The 18117-nt window shown below is 41.3% G+C and overlaps 1 protein-coding gene across 2 annotated transcripts in view; it reads left to right on the plus strand.

Moving 5' to 3' along the window:
- SDAD1 (SDA1 domain containing 1) overlaps positions 1-8252 on the plus strand; it is a 40554-nt gene extending 32302 nt beyond the window's left edge. Inside the window, exons 19-22 of one of the 2 annotated variants that reach the window (XM_010377104.2) lie at positions 100-290; positions 399-483; positions 1677-1838; positions 7382-8252. In XM_010377104.2, the coding sequence (XP_010375406.1) occupies positions 100-290; positions 399-483; positions 1677-1838; positions 7382-7429 (486 nt within the window). In that variant the 3' untranslated portion in view covers positions 7430-8252. The remainder of the gene's footprint in view (positions 1-99; positions 291-398; positions 484-1676; positions 1839-7381) is intronic. The other variant, XM_010377102.2, reaches the window with a different exon arrangement.
- The last annotated feature ends 9865 nt before the right edge of the window (positions 8253-18117 follow it).

Genomic DNA, 18117 nt, shown 5'->3' on the forward strand with positions numbered 1-18117 from the left:
AAGACGTAATTTATTCTGGGCCTTGGTGGGAGGCTACAATTTAAATGGCTGAGCTCTCACTTGAGCTGGTAGCCATTTAAGCCCTTATGTGGTTTCAAGTCCAAGAAGCTGAATAGCATGCCCATGGAGGAGCGGAAAGCCAAAGCTGCAGCCGTCAGCACCAGCCGAGTTTTAACTCAGGAAGACTTCCAGAAAATCCGCATGGCCCAAATGAGAAAAGAACTTGATGCTGCCCCTGGGAAATCCCAGAAGAGGAAATACATTGAAATAGACAGTGATGAAGAGCCCAGGTAAAATGGCACATCCACTTTAGTACTTCAGTCAGCTCACATGGTAATGAAAGCATCAGGAAACAGAATTCCATTCTTGCTTCATGTGTTCTTTTTCCCTCATCCCAGGGGTGAATTACTTTCTCTTCGGGACATTGAACGCCTTCATAAAAAGCCAAAGTCTGACAAAGAGACAAGACTAGCAACTGCAATGGTGAGTGAGCACATCATTCCTAGTTTTTTAAACAGAAAGCAAATAAAATGAAACATAAGCCAGAACTTGTATAGCCACAGAATGGCAATTTTAAAAAATGTTTTAAATGTATAATTAACACAGAAATTAAAATGCACAGATATTAGGTGTTCAGTTAGATGAGGGATTTTGTTTCGTTTTGTTTTTTGTTTGGTTTTGTTTGTATGTTTGTTTGTTTTTTGAGACAGAGTCTCTGTCTGTCACACAGGCTGTAGTGCAGTGGCGCAGTCTCGGCTCACTGCAACCTCTGCCTCCTGGGTTCAAGCGATTCTCCAGCTTGAACCTCCCAGGTAGCTGGGGTAACAGGTGCCCGCTACTATGCCCAGCTAATTTTTGTATTTTTAGTAGAGTCAAGGTTTCGCCATGTTGGCCAGGCTGATCTCAACCTCCTGGCCTCGTGTGATCCACCCGCCTCAGCCTCCCAAAGTGCTAGGAGTATAGGCATGAGCCACTGCGCCCAGCCAGTTAGATGAGTTTTGACAACTGTATGTAGCCATGTAACCACCACTCAAAACAAGGTAGAGAGCACAGGAAGGCAGTATGACATGTCTGTAGTGTTGGGAAACCACTATATTTATCAAAGCTAAGAGAAAAGTAGGAGTGTGTTTACAGTCACCAGTGAAAAGCCAGAGCCAGTTGAAGTCTGCCTGTGGCTAGTGCTGTGGCTGCTCATGATTGTGTCCTGCCTACATTTCCAACATCATTTTCTGTGTTTCCACTTGTTCGAGACACCGTCGTCCCATCCTAGTTCCACCTCGTCCTCTGTCTTCCACATGTCCTTTATCCTCCACACCTTTGTGTGCACTGTCCCTTCTTCCAGAAATGCTCTGTCTTTCCCCTCCTTTCCCTTACCATGAATGCCTTCATCCTGCAAAAAAAAAAAAAAAAAAAAAAAAGTCTACCTGTCTCCCTTTCTAGGAAGTTCTCCTGACCTCACCAGGCTAAATTGTGACTTTTCTTCCTCCGAGCTCCCCTTACTCCGTTATAATACTGCATGGCCATTTCTTGGTCCCAAGGAGCAAAGACTGTGTCCTGTCAATTTTGTGGCCTTGGCACCTACTAGAGCTTCTGACACAGAGGAGACATTAATGTTGATTAGATGACTCCTAAAGTATGCTACTGAAGAAGAAATATCAAACTTTTTGTTCTGGTAGGCTGGAAAGACAGACCGAAAAGAATTTGCGAGGAAGAAAACCAAAATGAATCCATTTTCTAGTTCAACAAATAAAGAGAAGAAAAAACAGAAGAACTTTATGATGATGCGGTATAGCCAGAATGTCCGGTCAAAAAATAAGCGTTCCTTCCGAGAAAAACAGGTGAGTTCCACTTGAAACTTGGGTGGCAAGAACAGTACTGTAATTCTAAGACAGCTTTACATTTGAGACGGACTTGCGCCTTCTGAAGACTGGGCATCATTGTGTGTGCCTTGTGGTTAATGGGAGCATTGTTGGAGAGCATGGAGAGGTGAGAAGCAGTCAGGGCATGTAAGTCCCAGACCTGACTTGATTGAGACTCAGCTGTGGGACCAGAGAGGAATCCATTTTCCTCCAGTATAAGTAAAGAAATGCAAGCTAGATCATCCATGAGGTTCCTTCCCATGCTAAAATTCTCTGACATTTGATCTGTGAAATGTATCAAAATTAATTGAATAACTTTTTAGTGCCAATTTTATGCCTGCGTTTTTTTTTGTTTTGTTTTGTTTTGTTTTTTTTGTTTTTTTGTTTTTTTTTTTTGAGACAGAGTCTAGCTCTGTCGCCCAGGCTGGAGTGCAGTGGCGCGATCTCGGCTCACTGCAAGCTCCGCCTCCCGGGTTTACGCCATTCTCCTGCCTCAGCCTCCCGAGTAGCTGGGACGACAGGCGCCCGCCTCGTCACCCGGCTAGTTTTTTGTATTTTTTAGTAGAGACGGGGTTTCACCGTGTAGACCAGGATGGTCTCGATCTCCTGACCTCGTGATCCACCCGTCTCGGCCTCCCAAAGTGCTGGGATTACAGGCTTGAGCCACCGTGCCCGGCCATGCCTGCGTTTTTGAGACAGGGTCTCACTCTGCTACCCAGGCTGGAGTGCAGTGGTGCAGTCACAGCTCACTGTAGCCTCACGGCTCACTGCAGCCTTGACCTCCCAGGCTCCAGTGATTATTGCGGGATCTGGCCTGCAGCCCGCAATGCCGCAGGGCTCTTTCTTTCTTCCCAGGTGGATCGGCAGGTTGAGAAATAAAAGACCCACACAAGATAGTGAAAGTTGGGTCCGGGGGGTCACCGCCTTCTGGTCCTGCGATGCTGCCAATGCACTGGATATACCAGCATTTATTATTAAGTTTAGTGAGGGTGGGGGTAGGTTAGTGAGGGATTTAGGGTTGTTTGATTATGAGGTGAGATGGTCACATGGGGATGATGTAATTCTTTTTTTTTTTTTTTTGAGACGGAGTCTCGCTCAGTTGCCCAGGCTGGAGTGCAGTGGCGCGATCTCGGCTCACTGCAAGCTCCGCCTCCCGGGTTCACACCATTCTCCTGCCTCAGCCTCCCGAGTAGCTGGGACTACAGGCACCCACCACCACGCCCGGCTAATTTTTTTTGTATTTTTAGTAGAGACGGGGTTTGACCGCGTTAGCCAGGATGGTCTCGATCTCCTGACCTCGTGATCTGCCCGCCTCAGCCTCCCAAAGTGCTGGGATTACAGGCGTGAGCCACCGCGCCTGGCGGGGATGATGTAATTCTTTAACATAACTGTATTTAACATACTGTATTTCTGCACATTTCTGTGTGCAGAAATACAGTATACGGAGATAAGAATTTACAATATAGTGTGTGCATCAGCAGTTTCTAACAGAGCCTTAAAACACAGTCTATCCAGAACCTGTGTTTAGCAAGATACTAATCAGCAGTGACAGTTGCAGTAAAAGCTGGTTGCAAACAATCAACAGAAACAGTACGTGAAGCTAGACAACCAGTTAGACCACAAATTCTCAGAAGGGAGTATGCCTTAACCCTAAAGAGACCTAGAAGAGCCGTGGCAAGATAAGGGCATTTATAACCGTATCTTATCCATATGAACAGGTGCCCCTCATGCATCCGTTTGTAGGCTCCGCACAAGGGTCGCATTCCATTCCCAGAGCTATGAACATCTGCTTTTCTGGGATAGGAATCTTGGTGATGTGAAACCTTCCTGACTGCATGTCCGTTTATAGGCTCTCTGCAAGGGGAAGCACATCATGTGCTGTTGGCTCATTCTGGCAGCCCAACCTGGCATTGTCTTTACACAGTCCTGCATGCAATTTTGTATTTACAATAATCAGGAGCATTTCATCTTTTATTCCTTAGCAATAGTTTCAGGGGGTCTCCCTACAAGTGATCCTCCTACCTCAGCCCTCCAAGTAGCTGGGAATACAGGTGTCTGCCACTACACCGGCTAATTTTTGTATTTTTTGTAGAGATGGGGTTTTGCCATGTTGCCCAGTCTGGTTTTGAACTGCTAGTCTCAAGCAGTCTGCCCACCTCAGCCTCCCATAGTGCTAGGATTATAGGCGTGGGTACTTTTCAAAAACCAATAATTCTGTGTGGTAATATCTCAGAAACAGTTTCAGAAAAGCATAGCAAAATAAATAGGTTTGTGTTGGCATGATCCTTCCTGTATGTGCCCTTTTGAAAGCCCTGATGTTTACAGGCTTTGGGATTTCATTTTATCCATTCATGGCCTTTGAATGGTAATCCCGTGCTACTTAGGCAGCTTGTTTATTTCAGTAATTCATTGTGATAAAACAAGTTTATACTTTTGTATCTTTCTCTCCTGGCAGTTAACAGTGTATCTAAATGTTATTCTGAAGAATTGCCAGGATATCAGCTCTGGGTAAATAAACAGTGGCATATTGTGAACCAGTGTTCCTAAATAGCTAGCCAAGGATCAGCCTGCCAGCACTGAATGTAACCACCAGCCCTCTAGGGCAGTGCTGTGTCTGTGGGTTCCAAGTCAGTATTCACTGAATTAAGGTACCATTTAGCTCACCCTGTTGACTCTAGTTCTAAATTGTATTCAACAACATCATGTAAATAATGACAGCATTTTTAATAGAAGCTGTTGAAATTGAGGTGAAAGGAAAGGTGCCACTTAGGATTTTAAGTACTCTAAATTTTGCCACATTCTCCTAAAATTATGATAGGATTGACTGAAATCCACTAGTCTGTCCTTCCCTGGCCTTTACTCACATTTCAGGGTTGAGGAAATATTAATTACCGTGTTGGTAGGTGGTTTCATTATGAGGTTTCTGTTAGCTTGTTACATTTTAGTTAGGACTCCCCCCACCCCAACTTCCTTTGTTTTTTAGCTTGCCTTTTCTGGCATGATAGGGAAGCCCAGCTTTGTTCCTTGCAAGCACCTGGAGTCATAAAATAACTCTCAAAGATTGAAGAATCTTTTTGAGAGTAAATTAAGATTTCATTGGACATATGCACCTGTTGGTTCAAGAATGTTTTTTCTTGTTCTCCAATTTTCTTGCCATTTGGAACCTGATATTAATCAGAATTTCTATGTGTGTTTCTTTGCCCTGTATTTTCTTTACGATCTCTTCATTATAAACATAACTTTAAGTTCCTGATTTTCTCTGTTCTCTCCTTTAGACCAGTACTGTTCAATAGAAATATAATATGAACTACATATATCACTTAAAAATAAAAAAGTAAAAAAGAGGAAATTGTAATAATATATCTTATTTAACCCAGTATATCTAAAATGGTATTGTTTCAACATGTAGTTCAACATATAAAAATTATGAGTGCAATATTTTACATTTTTGTTTTTGAGTTAATTGAAATCAGCATGTCTTTTATACTGCAGCACATCTCAATTTGGACTAGCCAATTGCAAATGCTCAGTAGTCACATGTAGTTAGTGGCTACCCTATTGGACAGAACAGTTACAGAGCATCCCCAAAGCTGCCCGTGACCCCAAGGGCCCTGTGAGAAAGGAGCATCACACTTCACACCCCGCCCTCTATCCCTTGGTGATATTTCAGTGTCTTAAATAAAGGGATCTTACATGGCTTGAAAGTGTACGTGAGGTCTTACTGTAAATTGTTAGAATATGAAGAGGTGACTGGGATGAGACTAGCAGAGGGAAGTAAAGCATAGGATAGGGAAGGAGAGGAGGATCTTGCAGTAAAGCCTGTAGAAAGATAAAAGAAGAAAACGGGGGTATACCTGTTCCTTTTCTTTAATTGGTGGCATTTGAAGGGGAAGGAACTGAAATATGTGTGAGAGTAGGCTGTGCATTGCCACAAAGCTTAATGAGTGGGCGTAAATTCCCATAACCAACATTAGCTAACACATTTAGTTCTTAGCATGAGACTTCACTGTTCCAGGGCTTTCCATTTATTAACTTGTTTAATCAGTGTACAATAGTATGTGCAGTTACTGTGATTAAACCAATTTTGCAGATGAGAAAAATAAGACACAATTAGATGAATCTAGAAAATACCTCCTTAGCCAAATTAAGTTGAAATGAACTTACGGATTTTTGTTCTGCCTTAAGTATCCCAGCTATTCTGCTTTTCTGCAAAGACATACCAAGACCCAGGTGTGAGCTAAAGGCAAGGAGTCAACTGGAAATCATAAAATCCAAAAAGTTTGAACATTTGTATGTAGAGCTAGGTAACTTCTACCCCAAAACTGTTTTAGGTTTATCTTGTTAAAATTTAAGCTAGAATTTTAAAATAAAAATTAAATAAAAGCTAGAGATTTTTAAAAGTTTCTAGAACAAAGAATAGTGCTTGGGAATGAATGGAGTAGTATCCATCACAAACTTAAGATGTATACATTAGTCTTGGTTAACTTTAATTTTGGTTTGTTTTTGATCATCTTTAATATTATGTTTGTTTTCTTTTGGGAAATGTAAAACTTTATAAGGACTTTTGTAGGTTCACTTCAGACACTGATCCTTCAGTCTTCTTTTTCTCTAGATCTTAAATTCTTCACCTTCTAGTTCTACCCTGGGGATCTTGAAGAACCCAACCTCTTTGGTTAGAGACGAACTCCAGGGGATGAAAGCCTAGATTGAGTCTCATACAGTTCACTGTTTTCATTCTTAATGTTCACTTTACATACTTCCAACAGAAAATAATTAAGTTAAAAATTAGAACCTGTATTAACTAGAATATTTTGCCATAAGCTACAGTTGTCAGGGCTTCAATTTCTGAGTTAATATCTTCATGTTTGAGCCATTATAAAGGGTTAGTGTTAGCATTTACTTAGAACATTTTCTTAGTTTATTGCATAAAACAAACCCATTTGAAAATCAGTAGATAAGGTAACACTTTTCTTTGTTTCAGATTGTATATTGATAGAGTTATCATAAATCTGCACAAGTGCTGAATGCTATTTTAAAGTATTTGAATGATCCATACATGCCATATGCCATCTTTAGTGGAATATATGTGGAATATATGCCATCTTTAGTTGGAAAAGGTTTTTGATTATGAAGAAAAATCTGTCTTCCTGTTACTTTTAATTTAGACAATGTATCTCATCCACAACTCCAAAATATTAAGAGCCATATAGACCAAATAAGTATTATTTATTTTCCCTGAAGACAGGGATACTGTAGTGTCTGCATTCGGTAGCTGCTCCTGTTTTGAGCTTATGTCTCCATGAGTTGGAAACAGCAGTCAAGAGCTTTGCATATTTCCTAGCAGTAATATGCCCCATCCTCGATATATATAGATTTGATCTGTTTGGAATATTTTATCATTTATAGTTTTTCAGGATGGTGTATTGACTTGGTGATTCCTTTTTAGTAAACTTTCATGTAACTAAATTTGTATAACGGGGTTCCCAAGAGTTATGATGTTTCAATACTTTTTTATTTTACAGTTGGCACTAAGAGATGCACTTTTGAAAAAGAGGAAAAGAATGAAGTAACTTCCCAGCAAGTTTTCCATTCCAAGAAGAATGCTAAGTTTGTGTTATTACTCTGAAAATTGGTAAATCAAGCATGTTTGTTTACATTAAAAAGTCCAGACTCACTGTATTGTGAAAACTGCTGAATATGTGGCAGCAATTTGGTGTTTTTATTTTGGAGACGGCTAATGGTGGGAATGTTAATGTAAATAGTGGTGATAATGTAAAATCATTTTATGTATCATTCATGCAAAAAGAAAGTATCGAGTGCCTATTAATTGTCACTGTAGATATAAAACGAATGAGCTGTACCCCCTTCACTTAAGGCATTGACAGCTTAGCTGTGGGGGTGGACACACATATGTGTATTTATAGTGCAGTGTAAATAGTTCTCTAGTTGAGGTAGCTCCATATTTCTATGAGGTCACTGAGGCCTTATGGACTAACTCTGTGGAGATAGGAGTTATATATTCTTATAAAATAAAACAAAACAAAACAGGACAATGTTACAAGAGTAAGAGGTTCTTACTTGTACATAGGCTTTCCTGCTGAAAACAGGCCCCTGCTGTACAGATTTTGATACATAATTTAGCTCTTTTAGTCAATCCAAAAGATTTAAGTGACCCCCCCTCTTTTTTTTTTTGAATGCCATGTAAAGTCTTTTTGGTTAAGACCTCACTTTTAAAAGTGCCTTAAGTATAAATAGTACCTTTGGAATGTATTTAGTTCATCATTTCAGCTGCCTTCATACTGGTTTCTTCAGCCTTCCTTCAGCCTGTAGTACTTTCAGCCCACTGTTTACCTTGTCTCAATAAAAGGTTTCTAATGCCAAATAGGTACCATTGTGTGTGGACTGGTGTGTGGTGTTCTACGTTCCACAGGCATGCTGCATCCATTTCAGGGGACAGTCTGTTTGCATGCAAATTTTTGCATTTGGAAATCGTTTGGTGCCTTTTGTTTCAGATTTCTTAGATAATGTTGTGGTAGATGTTACCACGAATTAGAGTAAAGGGCAATTTTCTGCACTCCAAAAGCAATTTCGAAGTTTCACTCTTGTTACCAAGGCTGGAGTGCAATGGCACAATCTTGACTCACCGCAACCTCCGCTTCCCGGGTTCAAGTGATTCTTCTGCCTCAGCCTCCCGAGCAGCTGCGATTATAGGCATGCACCACCATGCCCAGCTAATTTTGTATTTTTGTTTTAGTAGAGACAGGATTTCTTCCAACCTGAGGTGATCCGCCCACCTTGGCCTCCCAAAGTGCTGGGATTACAGGTGTGAGCGCCTCTGCGCCCGGCCTAGAAAGCGATTTCTAAAACCAGTGTTTTTATTTCCTTTCCAGTTTCTTCTGTTCACTTTCTGCATTCAACTTCAGTTTTATTTCAATGCGACTTAGAGACTGTCCCTAAAATGCCCCAGATTGCTGTTGGGAGATTAGTCAAGCCACCAGAGTCAAGCCCCAGCAACTTTAGTGTTTCACAGGAAGTATTTGATGCAAATTTGTATATTTTAGACCTGAAACTGCTCCTTTTTCTTTTCGCATTTTTGAATTGGGTGTCTCCTTGTGTCTGGATCCAGAAAGTGAAAAAAATTCAAAATAGCAAGTTTTCACAGCTTTATTGTGTGAATTGTGATGGTGCCTGGAAGTTTCATCCTTCCTCTAGATTTTCCCATATGCAGCCATTATTATAATAAGCATTTCCCATTGTAAACATTTCCAGTGTTTACAATGTGTTTTGTAAATGTTTTAGATACCAGGAGGCCAAAGTCCATTCTGTGTTGTGACTTCTGTTCTACTGTGCACTCACCCTCTTCTTAACTAGCCTTTCTTACATGCAAGACAGAAAGATGTAGTATGTGGTTTATAAACGTGTATTCTGAACTTTTATTTCTTTAATCCCATAGTATCTTATTTCTATCTGATTCCTTTTATTATTTTCCAAATCTTCTCTTGAGAATATTTTGTAGGCCGGGCGTGGTGGCTCAAGCCTGTAATCCCAGCACTTTGGGAGGCCGAGACGGGCGGATCACGAGGTCAGGAGATCGAGACCATCCTGGCTAACACTGTGAAACCCCGTCTCTACTAAAAAATACAAAAAACTAGCCAGGCGAGGTGGCGGGCGCCTGTAGTCCCAGCTACTCGGAGGCTGAGGCAGGAGAATGGCATAAACCCGGGAGGCGGAGCTTGCAGTGAGCTGAGAACCAACCACTGCACTCCAGCCCGGGCGACAGAGCGAGACTCCGTCTCAAAAAAAAAAAAAAAAAGAGAGAATATTTTGTTTGCTATCTATTTGAAGATGAGATTCTCAGAAGGGCGAATGCTTCAGCAGAGGGTAGATGAGCTTGCAAGGTGACTTCTACTTTGAAGAAGTCATCAGTGTCTGAACCTGAGCTATTTAGTCTCAAATTCTGTCAACATAGAGAATGAAGCCATTCAGGGATGAACTTAACTTTGTCCAGGCTCATAATGTATAAAAGTGGTATATAAATCCAGAATGGTGATATATTAGCTATGTGATCTCAGCGAGTGACCATGGTTAATATAAATGTTATTTCTTCATAGTCTAGTCCTTTGAAAATTTACTCTATATAGACTTGCATTGCAACTCCATTTTAACTAGAATGTTTACTCAGAATGTTCTGTTCTTTAAGCTATTTTGGATAACACATTTTAAAACTGTGTATAGATAATATAGTTCTACCAAGTGAGTCTTTCATTAATTGCTTATGTTCTTTTGAAATGTACTTTATGAGATTTTTTAAAAGATCTTAAATATTAATAAGAAGGTAAGACAATGACTTGTAGCCTTTTCTCTTACAAAGTCAAGGCTCTAGAAATAACCTTTCCAATCCTAGCAGAGTCTTTGGTCTGCACGTGTTTACAAATGCAAATAAAAGCAGAGAGCACAGCTAATTCAGTACTCCTTAAATAGCATAAGCTTATATTTGTATAGACCATTTCTTATGTAGTAAACTTACTTCCTTCTGCAGATTCTGCTTTCATGTTTTGTCAGTCCAATCACAGTGTGAAGATGGTTGAATAAAACTATCATTTATCCATGATAGAGTATTATGCAGCCATTATTATAATAAGCATTTCCCATTGTAAACATTTCCAGTGTTTACAATGTTTTTTGTTCTTTTCAAAATAGGCTGTTGCTGTTCTTTTCCGCCAAGGCAGACAGATCACCTTGTTCTTTTCCAGCCCAGGCTGGAGAGCACTGGCGCAATCTCAGCTCACTGCACCCTCTGCCTCCTGGGTTCAAGCAATTCTCCTGCCTCAGCCTCCTGAGTAGCTGGGATTACAGGGGCCCACCACCACACCCAGCTAATTTTTGCATTTTTAGTAAAGACAGGGTTTCACCATGTTGACCAGGCTGGTCTCAAACTCCTCACCTCAAGTGATCCACCCTTCTCAGCCTCCCAAAGTGCTGGGATTATAGGCATGAGCCACTGTGCCTGGCCACTATGATTTTCAAAAGCAGAATATAAAATGATAAAGAGCCGGGCGCGGTGGCTCACGCCTGTAATCCCAGCACTTTGGGAGGCCGAGGTGGGCGGATCACAAGGTCAGGAGATCGAGATCACGGTGAAACCCCGTCTCTACTAAAAATACAAAAAATTAGCCGGGCGCGGTGGCGGGCACCTGTAGTCTCAGCTACTCAGGAGGCTGAGGCAGGAGAATGGTGTGAACCCGGGAGGCGGAGCTTACAGTGAGCCGAGATCGCACCATGCACTCCAGCCAGTGGGACAGAGCGAGACTCCGTCTCAAAAATAAAAATAAAAAATAAAGGCCGGGCGCGGTGGCTCAAGCCTGTAATCCCAGCACTTTGGGAGGCCGAGGCGGGTGGATCACGAGGTCAGGAGATCGAGACCATCCTGGTTAACAAGGTGAAACCCCGTCTCCACTAAAAATACAAAAAACTAGCCGGGCGAGGTGGCGGGCGCCTGTAGTCCCAGCTACTCGGAGGCTGAGGCGGGAGAATGGCGTGAACCCGGGAGGCGGAGCTTGCAGTGAGCCGAGATCGCGCCACTGCACTCCAGCCTGGGCGATACAGGGAGACTCCGTCTCAAAAAAAAATAAAAATAAAAAATAAAATGATAAAGAAGCCTGGACAAAATGGTGAGACCTTGTAAAAATTAGCCAGGTGTGATGGTGCATGCTTGCCATACCAGCTACTCAGGAGGCTGAAGCAGGAGGATCGCTTGAGCCCTGGAGGTGAAGGCTGCATTGAGTAAAGTTCAAGCCACTGTAGTTTAGCCTGGGTGACAGAGTGCGACCCTGTCTCTAAATAAATAAAATGATCAAATGGTTTTAAGACAATTTCTTTACACTTTTAATCTCTGAAATTGAGATATGTTTAAAAATGTTTGCAGCCAGACAACAGTCTTGATGTAGTTGTCATTGCCTGCACATTCACAAACCTGGTCTGGTATTTTCAGTTGACATCTGCTAACATGAAGCAGGGACTAACATCAAAACTTGCAGAATGGGAATTAGTAGTCTCTATGAAAATTCCAGAAAAAAAAACTGGAATTTTTTAAAAAATTCCAAACTCTTTATCGACATATCAAGACGAGTACAAGTACCATCAGGTGTACTTAAACTCAGTGAATTTTCACAAGCTGAATACATTCCTGTAACCAGCACTTAAATTAAGAAACATTACAAACACCTTGAAACCGCCTTTGTGAGTGGAGAACTTTTAAGAAATGCAGCATCACTAAGACTTTTATTTTTTTCTTTTAGAGACAGGGTCTTGCTCTGTCACCTAGGCCAGAGTACAGTGGTACAATCAGAACCCACTGCAGCATTGAACTCCTAGGCTCGAGATCCTCCACAGGCCCAGGCCGGTATGCCTGGCTCTTAAATCATTTCTAAAAATTTATTTTTAATAGAGGCAGGGTCTCGCTATGTTGCCCAGGCTGGTCTCAAACTTCTGACCTCAAGTGATCCTCCCACCTTGGCTTCCCAAAGTGCAGAGATTACAGGTGGGAGCCACCGTGTCTGGCCAGCACTAGGATTCTTTTTTTTTTTTTTTTTTTTTTTTTTTTGATACGGAGTCTCACTCTGTCACCCAGGCTGGAGTGCAGTGACACAATCTCAGGTCACTGCAACCTCCGCCTCCCAGGTTCAAGTGATTCTCATGCCTCAGTCTCCCAAGTAGCTGGGATTATAGGCACACACCACCACGCCCAGCTATTTTTTTTTTTTGTATTTTTAGTAGAGACAGGGTTTCACCATGTTGGTCAGGCTGGTCTCGAACTCCTGACCTCTAGTGATGCACCCTCCTTGGCCTCCCAAAGTGCTGGGATTACAGGTGTGAGCCACCGCATCAGCCAAGATTCTTAATGGCACAGAAAAGTGGTATGGTGTGGGAAAACATGGGTATCTGTAGTCAAACAGTGATTCAGGAGAATCTAATACTGAATGCAAAGAAGCTTAAGCAATACCTTAATTTATTTCACTTTTTAAAAACGTACAAGAGTAGATACGTGATTTTCAAATAATTTTGACAAAAAAACTTAAGAAAACTCTTTCAATACATATACATTTTTAATTTCTGGTAAGAAAGCATTGTATCAATTTAAATGGCAGTGAATTTTTCTTCAAGGTACGTAAAATAATGGTGCTTCGTATAACTACAATTTCATAAATAAAATATGCATATGAAAGTAGTTGCTAGGTTTGGGTTATGGGAATATAACTGATTGGATTTTTTCCTTTACATTTAAAAAAAATTTTACAGCTCCTCATAGCCATAAACTCCTTTACATTTTAAATATTTTGTAATGTTGCTTATCAAACATTTCTACTAAGAATTTTTTAAAATCTCAAATACTTCTAGTTCCATCTTAGATTCAATTTTGGTATACTTGATATTCCTAATATCTAAGTTACCATCAGAGATGTTTTTAAAAGAAATTTGGCCAAGGAGAAAAAGAAAATTAAGAACAAAATGGAAACCCTAATTCCGGGAAATGTTACAAAAGGAGAAGTTTAAAAGAATTACATGGAAACTAAGAATAAATGGTGTTCAACAGAACATCTTGTTTTACAGATACTTAGATCTTTTAAACAGTTTATCATTTCGTGATTTTTAAAAAACATACAGAAAATATAGAACATAAGGAAACATGTTCATCTCCCAGTTTTATTCAGTGTTAATATTTTGCTTTAGAAAAAAAAAAAAACTAGAACATTAAGAGTATAACTATGTCTCAGCCATTTCCCCCCCTCTTCTCAGGGATAACCCTTATCTAGAAGTTGATGAACATTAAGAATATAACTATGTCCCACTCAGCCATTTCCCACCCCCTTCTCAGGGATAATCCTTGTCTCGAAGTTGATGCCTGTCATTCCTGTAGTTATTTTTCCTTTCACATGTATATTTGTGTGTATATATAAATTTTTACATAAGCAGTATCATTGTATAAATTATTTTGCTATGTAACAATATTAGATTCTTGATAGATGAAGATTCATTTCAGTCGTTGTGTAGTTTCCATTGTTTATTCATACATCCACATTTATCATTCTACCAACAAACAGGTTGTTTTCCAGTTTTTTGCTATTTAAAAACCTTGCAGGCTGGGTGCAGTGGCTCACGCCTATATCTCAACACTTTGGGAGGCTGAGGGAGGCAGATCACCTGAAGTCAAGAGTTTGAGATCAGCCTGGCCAACATGGTAAAACCCTGTCTTTACTAAGAAATACAAAAATTAACCAGGCATGGTGGCACATGCCTATAGCACATCCCAGATACTTGGGAGGCTGAGGCAGGAGAATCACTTGAAGGCAGGAAGGGGAGGTTGCAGTGAGCTGAGATCATGCCACTGCACTCCAGCCTGGGTGACAGAGTGAGACTCCCTCTCAAAAAAATTAACTAATTAATTAATTTAATTAAAACCTTGCTGCAGTAAGCATCTTTGAACATGTCTTCTAGGGTTCATGGTCTTAGAGTTTTTTCTTTAAACAAAGTTTAGATAGAAAACTGAAAATGGGCTGGGCGCAGTGGCTCACACCTGTAATCCCAGCACTTTGGGAGGCCGAGGCAGATGGGTCACTTGAGGTCAGGAGTTTGAGACCAGCCTGGCCAACATGGTGAAACCCTGTCTCTACTAAAAATGCAAAAAAATTAGCCAGGTGTGGTGGTGCACACCTGTAATCCCAGCTTCTCAGGAGGCTGAGGCCGGAGAATTGCTTGAACTTGGGAGGCAGAGGTTGAGTGAGCTGAGATCGCGCCATGGCACTCCAGCCTGGGCGATAGCAAGATTTTGTCTCAAAAAAAAAAAAGTAAAAAGAAATCCAGAAAACTGAAAATGGAATCACTGGGTTTGCAGGGTCTGCAATTCTTCAACTTTACTAGGCAATACTGAATTACACTGTATTCTCATCAGTAACTCATGTAAGTTTGTATTTTACTACATCCATGTCAACAAGATGTTAGACTTTGAAACTTCAGACAGTCTTTGTTTATGAAATGGTATCATGGTTTAATTTGCATTTCATTGATTACTAGAGAGGTTGAAGTAACTTCATTCACATTTTGATGTTCATTTGGGTTTTCCTCTTTTTATAGCCTTTTGTTTTCCTTTTTTTAGTAATAAAAACATAGGAGATCTTTACATATTCTAGCTACTAATTCTTTATCAATTACCTATGTTGCAGATATCTCCACATATAAACAATGCCACATCGATGATAAACTAAGTTCCCATGTATACTTTGGGCCTAGGATTTTCAAAACTATTTCTGGATCCTTTTTAACAGTCCTTGCTTTAGCTTCTATCTTTCCTCTCATATTTTACTATAAGCAGCAAGAAGCCAGGTAGCATACTATAAGCAGCAAGAAGCCAGGTAGCAACTTCGACATTTTGCTTGGAGACCTAGCTAGAGTACCTAGTTCCTTAGGTACATTTTTCTGTGTTCTTCATTACTCTAGGTGATCATGTTTAACATTCTGGCTCTACATAACAAAGGAACCTCTTACTTCCAGTTTCCAATAACATTCTCACTTCTGAAGTGGCAATGGCTACTGCTGGCAGTCTCCTTCAAGACCATCAGACTTTTTTTCTTAGGATGGTTTGTTTCTTGAGGGACCATCAGACTTCTACTAATAGTCAGTTAAGAACTTTAGGCTCTCACTAACATTCTGCTCAAAATTATTACAGTTTCCTCCTACTACCAGTTCCAAAGCAATACATTTTTAGGCATGTGTTATGGTAGCACTACACTTATGTTCCCAAATAAATCTATATTAATGATCTATTTGCCACATACCAAATTACCTCAAAACTTAGTGGCATAAAGCAATAAACATTATTTCACAGTTGTTCTTATTGAGATGGAGTCTCACTCTGTCACCCAGGCTGGAGTACAGTGGTGCGATCTTGGCTCACTGCAACCTCCATCTCCTGGGTTCAAGCAATTCTCCTGCCTCAGCCTCTCGAGTAGCTGGGATTACAGGCGCCCGCCACCACACCCAGCTAATTTTTATATTTTTAGTAGAGACAGAGTTTCACCATGTTGGCCAGGCTGGTCTCGAACTCGTGACCTCCAGTGATCTGCCTGCCTCAGCCTCCCAAAGTGCTGGGATTACAGATGTGAGCCACCATGCCCAGCTGACTTCACAGTTTCTATGGGTTAGGAATTTGGGGGTGGCTTAGCTGGGGCAGGAAGATCCACTTCCACCATGGCTCACTCAGATGACTTGACAACAAGCCTCAGTTCCTCTCTGGCTCTTGGTAGAAGGTCTCAGTTCCTCAACAAAGAGACTTCCTTTTTTCTTTTTTTCAACTTTATTTACTCCTTATTTGGAGACAGGATCTCACTTTGTCACTCAGGCTGGAGTACAGTGGCATGATGATAGCTCACTGCAGTCTCAAATTCCTGGGCACAAATAATCCTCCTACCTCAGCCTCCCAAGTGCTGGAACTACAGATACATGCCACCATGCCCGGCTAATTTATTTTTATTTTTATTTTGTAGAGATGGGGTCTCACTGTTGTCCAGGCTGGTCTCCAACTCCTGGGCTCAAGCAGTCCTCCTACCTCAGACTCTCCATGTACTGACATTTGTCCAACCACAAAGGGACATTTTCATAGGGCTTCCTCAGGACATGACAGTGGGCTTCCTATAGTGAGCAATTCAGGAGAGCAAGGAGAAACCCACAGTGTCTTCTGTGACCTAGTCTTGGAAGTCAGCCACCACCAATTCTGATTCTATTCATTAGAACCAAGTGACCTCAGATGATTCGCCAGCCAAAGTGCTGGGATGACAGGCATGAACCACCATGCCTGGCAAGAAATTTTGTAATTTCTTTAAGTGTCATCCTTAAAAACAAGTGATTGATTATAAAAGTTGTATTCCTTTGTCCTAAAATTGGTTTGAAAGAATTGTGTTTCAGAAGATAGATTCTGACCTATATTCAAGAAATGGCAGAGACATATGAACACAAATAAAAACAGAAAAAGGTGTAATTCACCAGTTCTACAATTTAAGTCAATAAAATACATAAGGGCACACACAAAAAAATGTGTTTAATTTCTACTATTCATTTAGTTTTTTTTTTTTTTTAAGACAAAGTTTTGCTCTTGTCGCTCAGGCTAGAGTGCAATGGTACAATCTCAGCTCACTGCAACCTCTGCCTCCCAGGTTCAAGCAATTCTCCTGTCTCAGCCTCCCAAGTAGCTGGGATTACAGGTGCCCACCACCACGCCCAGCTAATTTTTGTATTTTTAGTAGAGACAGGGTTTCACCATGTTGGCCAGGCTGGTCTCAAACTTCTGACCTCAGGTGATCCACCCGCCTCAGCCCCCCAAAGTGCTGGGATTGCAAGCGTAAGCCACCATGCCCTGCCCTTTCGTTTCTACTATTCATGTACACATGTACCGTGTTTTACCCACAGACAACTGTGCCAACCGTTAAGACTGTCCCAGCCTTACTAAGATTTTCCTAAGACAGGTTTGTCTCCCAGACATTGGGAACTCAAAGGTGAGGAAACTTAGGTGTGAAGGTGGATTGTGGATTCAGACTTCCTGACTTGGAGGCCAGTGCAGAGACACACCAGCAGAGTGACCTCGGGCACATGGCTTCACCTCTCCAAGCCTCACGCTCCTCATAAGTAAAGCAAGGGTTAGGGGAACCAACCTGATGGCTTGTTTTGATGATTAAATGAGATAATGTCCGCAAAAAATATTTGGCAGGTAAATGTTAACTAAATTTTGAGCTTTTAAAAAATGTTTTACCAGCCAGGCGCGGTGGCTCACGCCTGTAATCCCAGTATTTTGGGAGGCCGAGGAGGGTGGATCACCTTAGGTCAGGAATTCAAGACTAGCCTCGCCAACATGGTGAAACCCTGTCCCTACTAAAAATACAAAAATTAGCTGGGTATGGTGGTGGACGCCTGTAATCCCAGCTACTTGAGATCCTGTGCCAGGAGAATCTCTTGAACCCAGGAGGCGGATTTTGCAGGGAGCCGAGATCACGCCATGGCACTCCAGCCTGGGCAATAGAGTGAGACTACGTCTCAAACAAACAAACCGAGATCACGCCATGGCACTCCAGCCTGGGCAATAGAGTGAGACTACGTCTCAAACAAACAAACAAAAGTTTAACTGAAAAGGCTTTCCTGACACCTTTTCGCTACTGAAAATCGTAAAGCCTCTCCCGACCGCAGCCTACACTTCGGGCCCAAGCAGGTGCGC

Source organism: Rhinopithecus roxellana, chromosome 2, assembly GCF_007565055.1.
Source record: "Rhinopithecus roxellana isolate Shanxi Qingling chromosome 2, ASM756505v1, whole genome shotgun sequence".
NCBI classification, from domain to species: Eukaryota; Metazoa; Chordata; class Mammalia; order Primates; family Cercopithecidae; genus Rhinopithecus; species Rhinopithecus roxellana.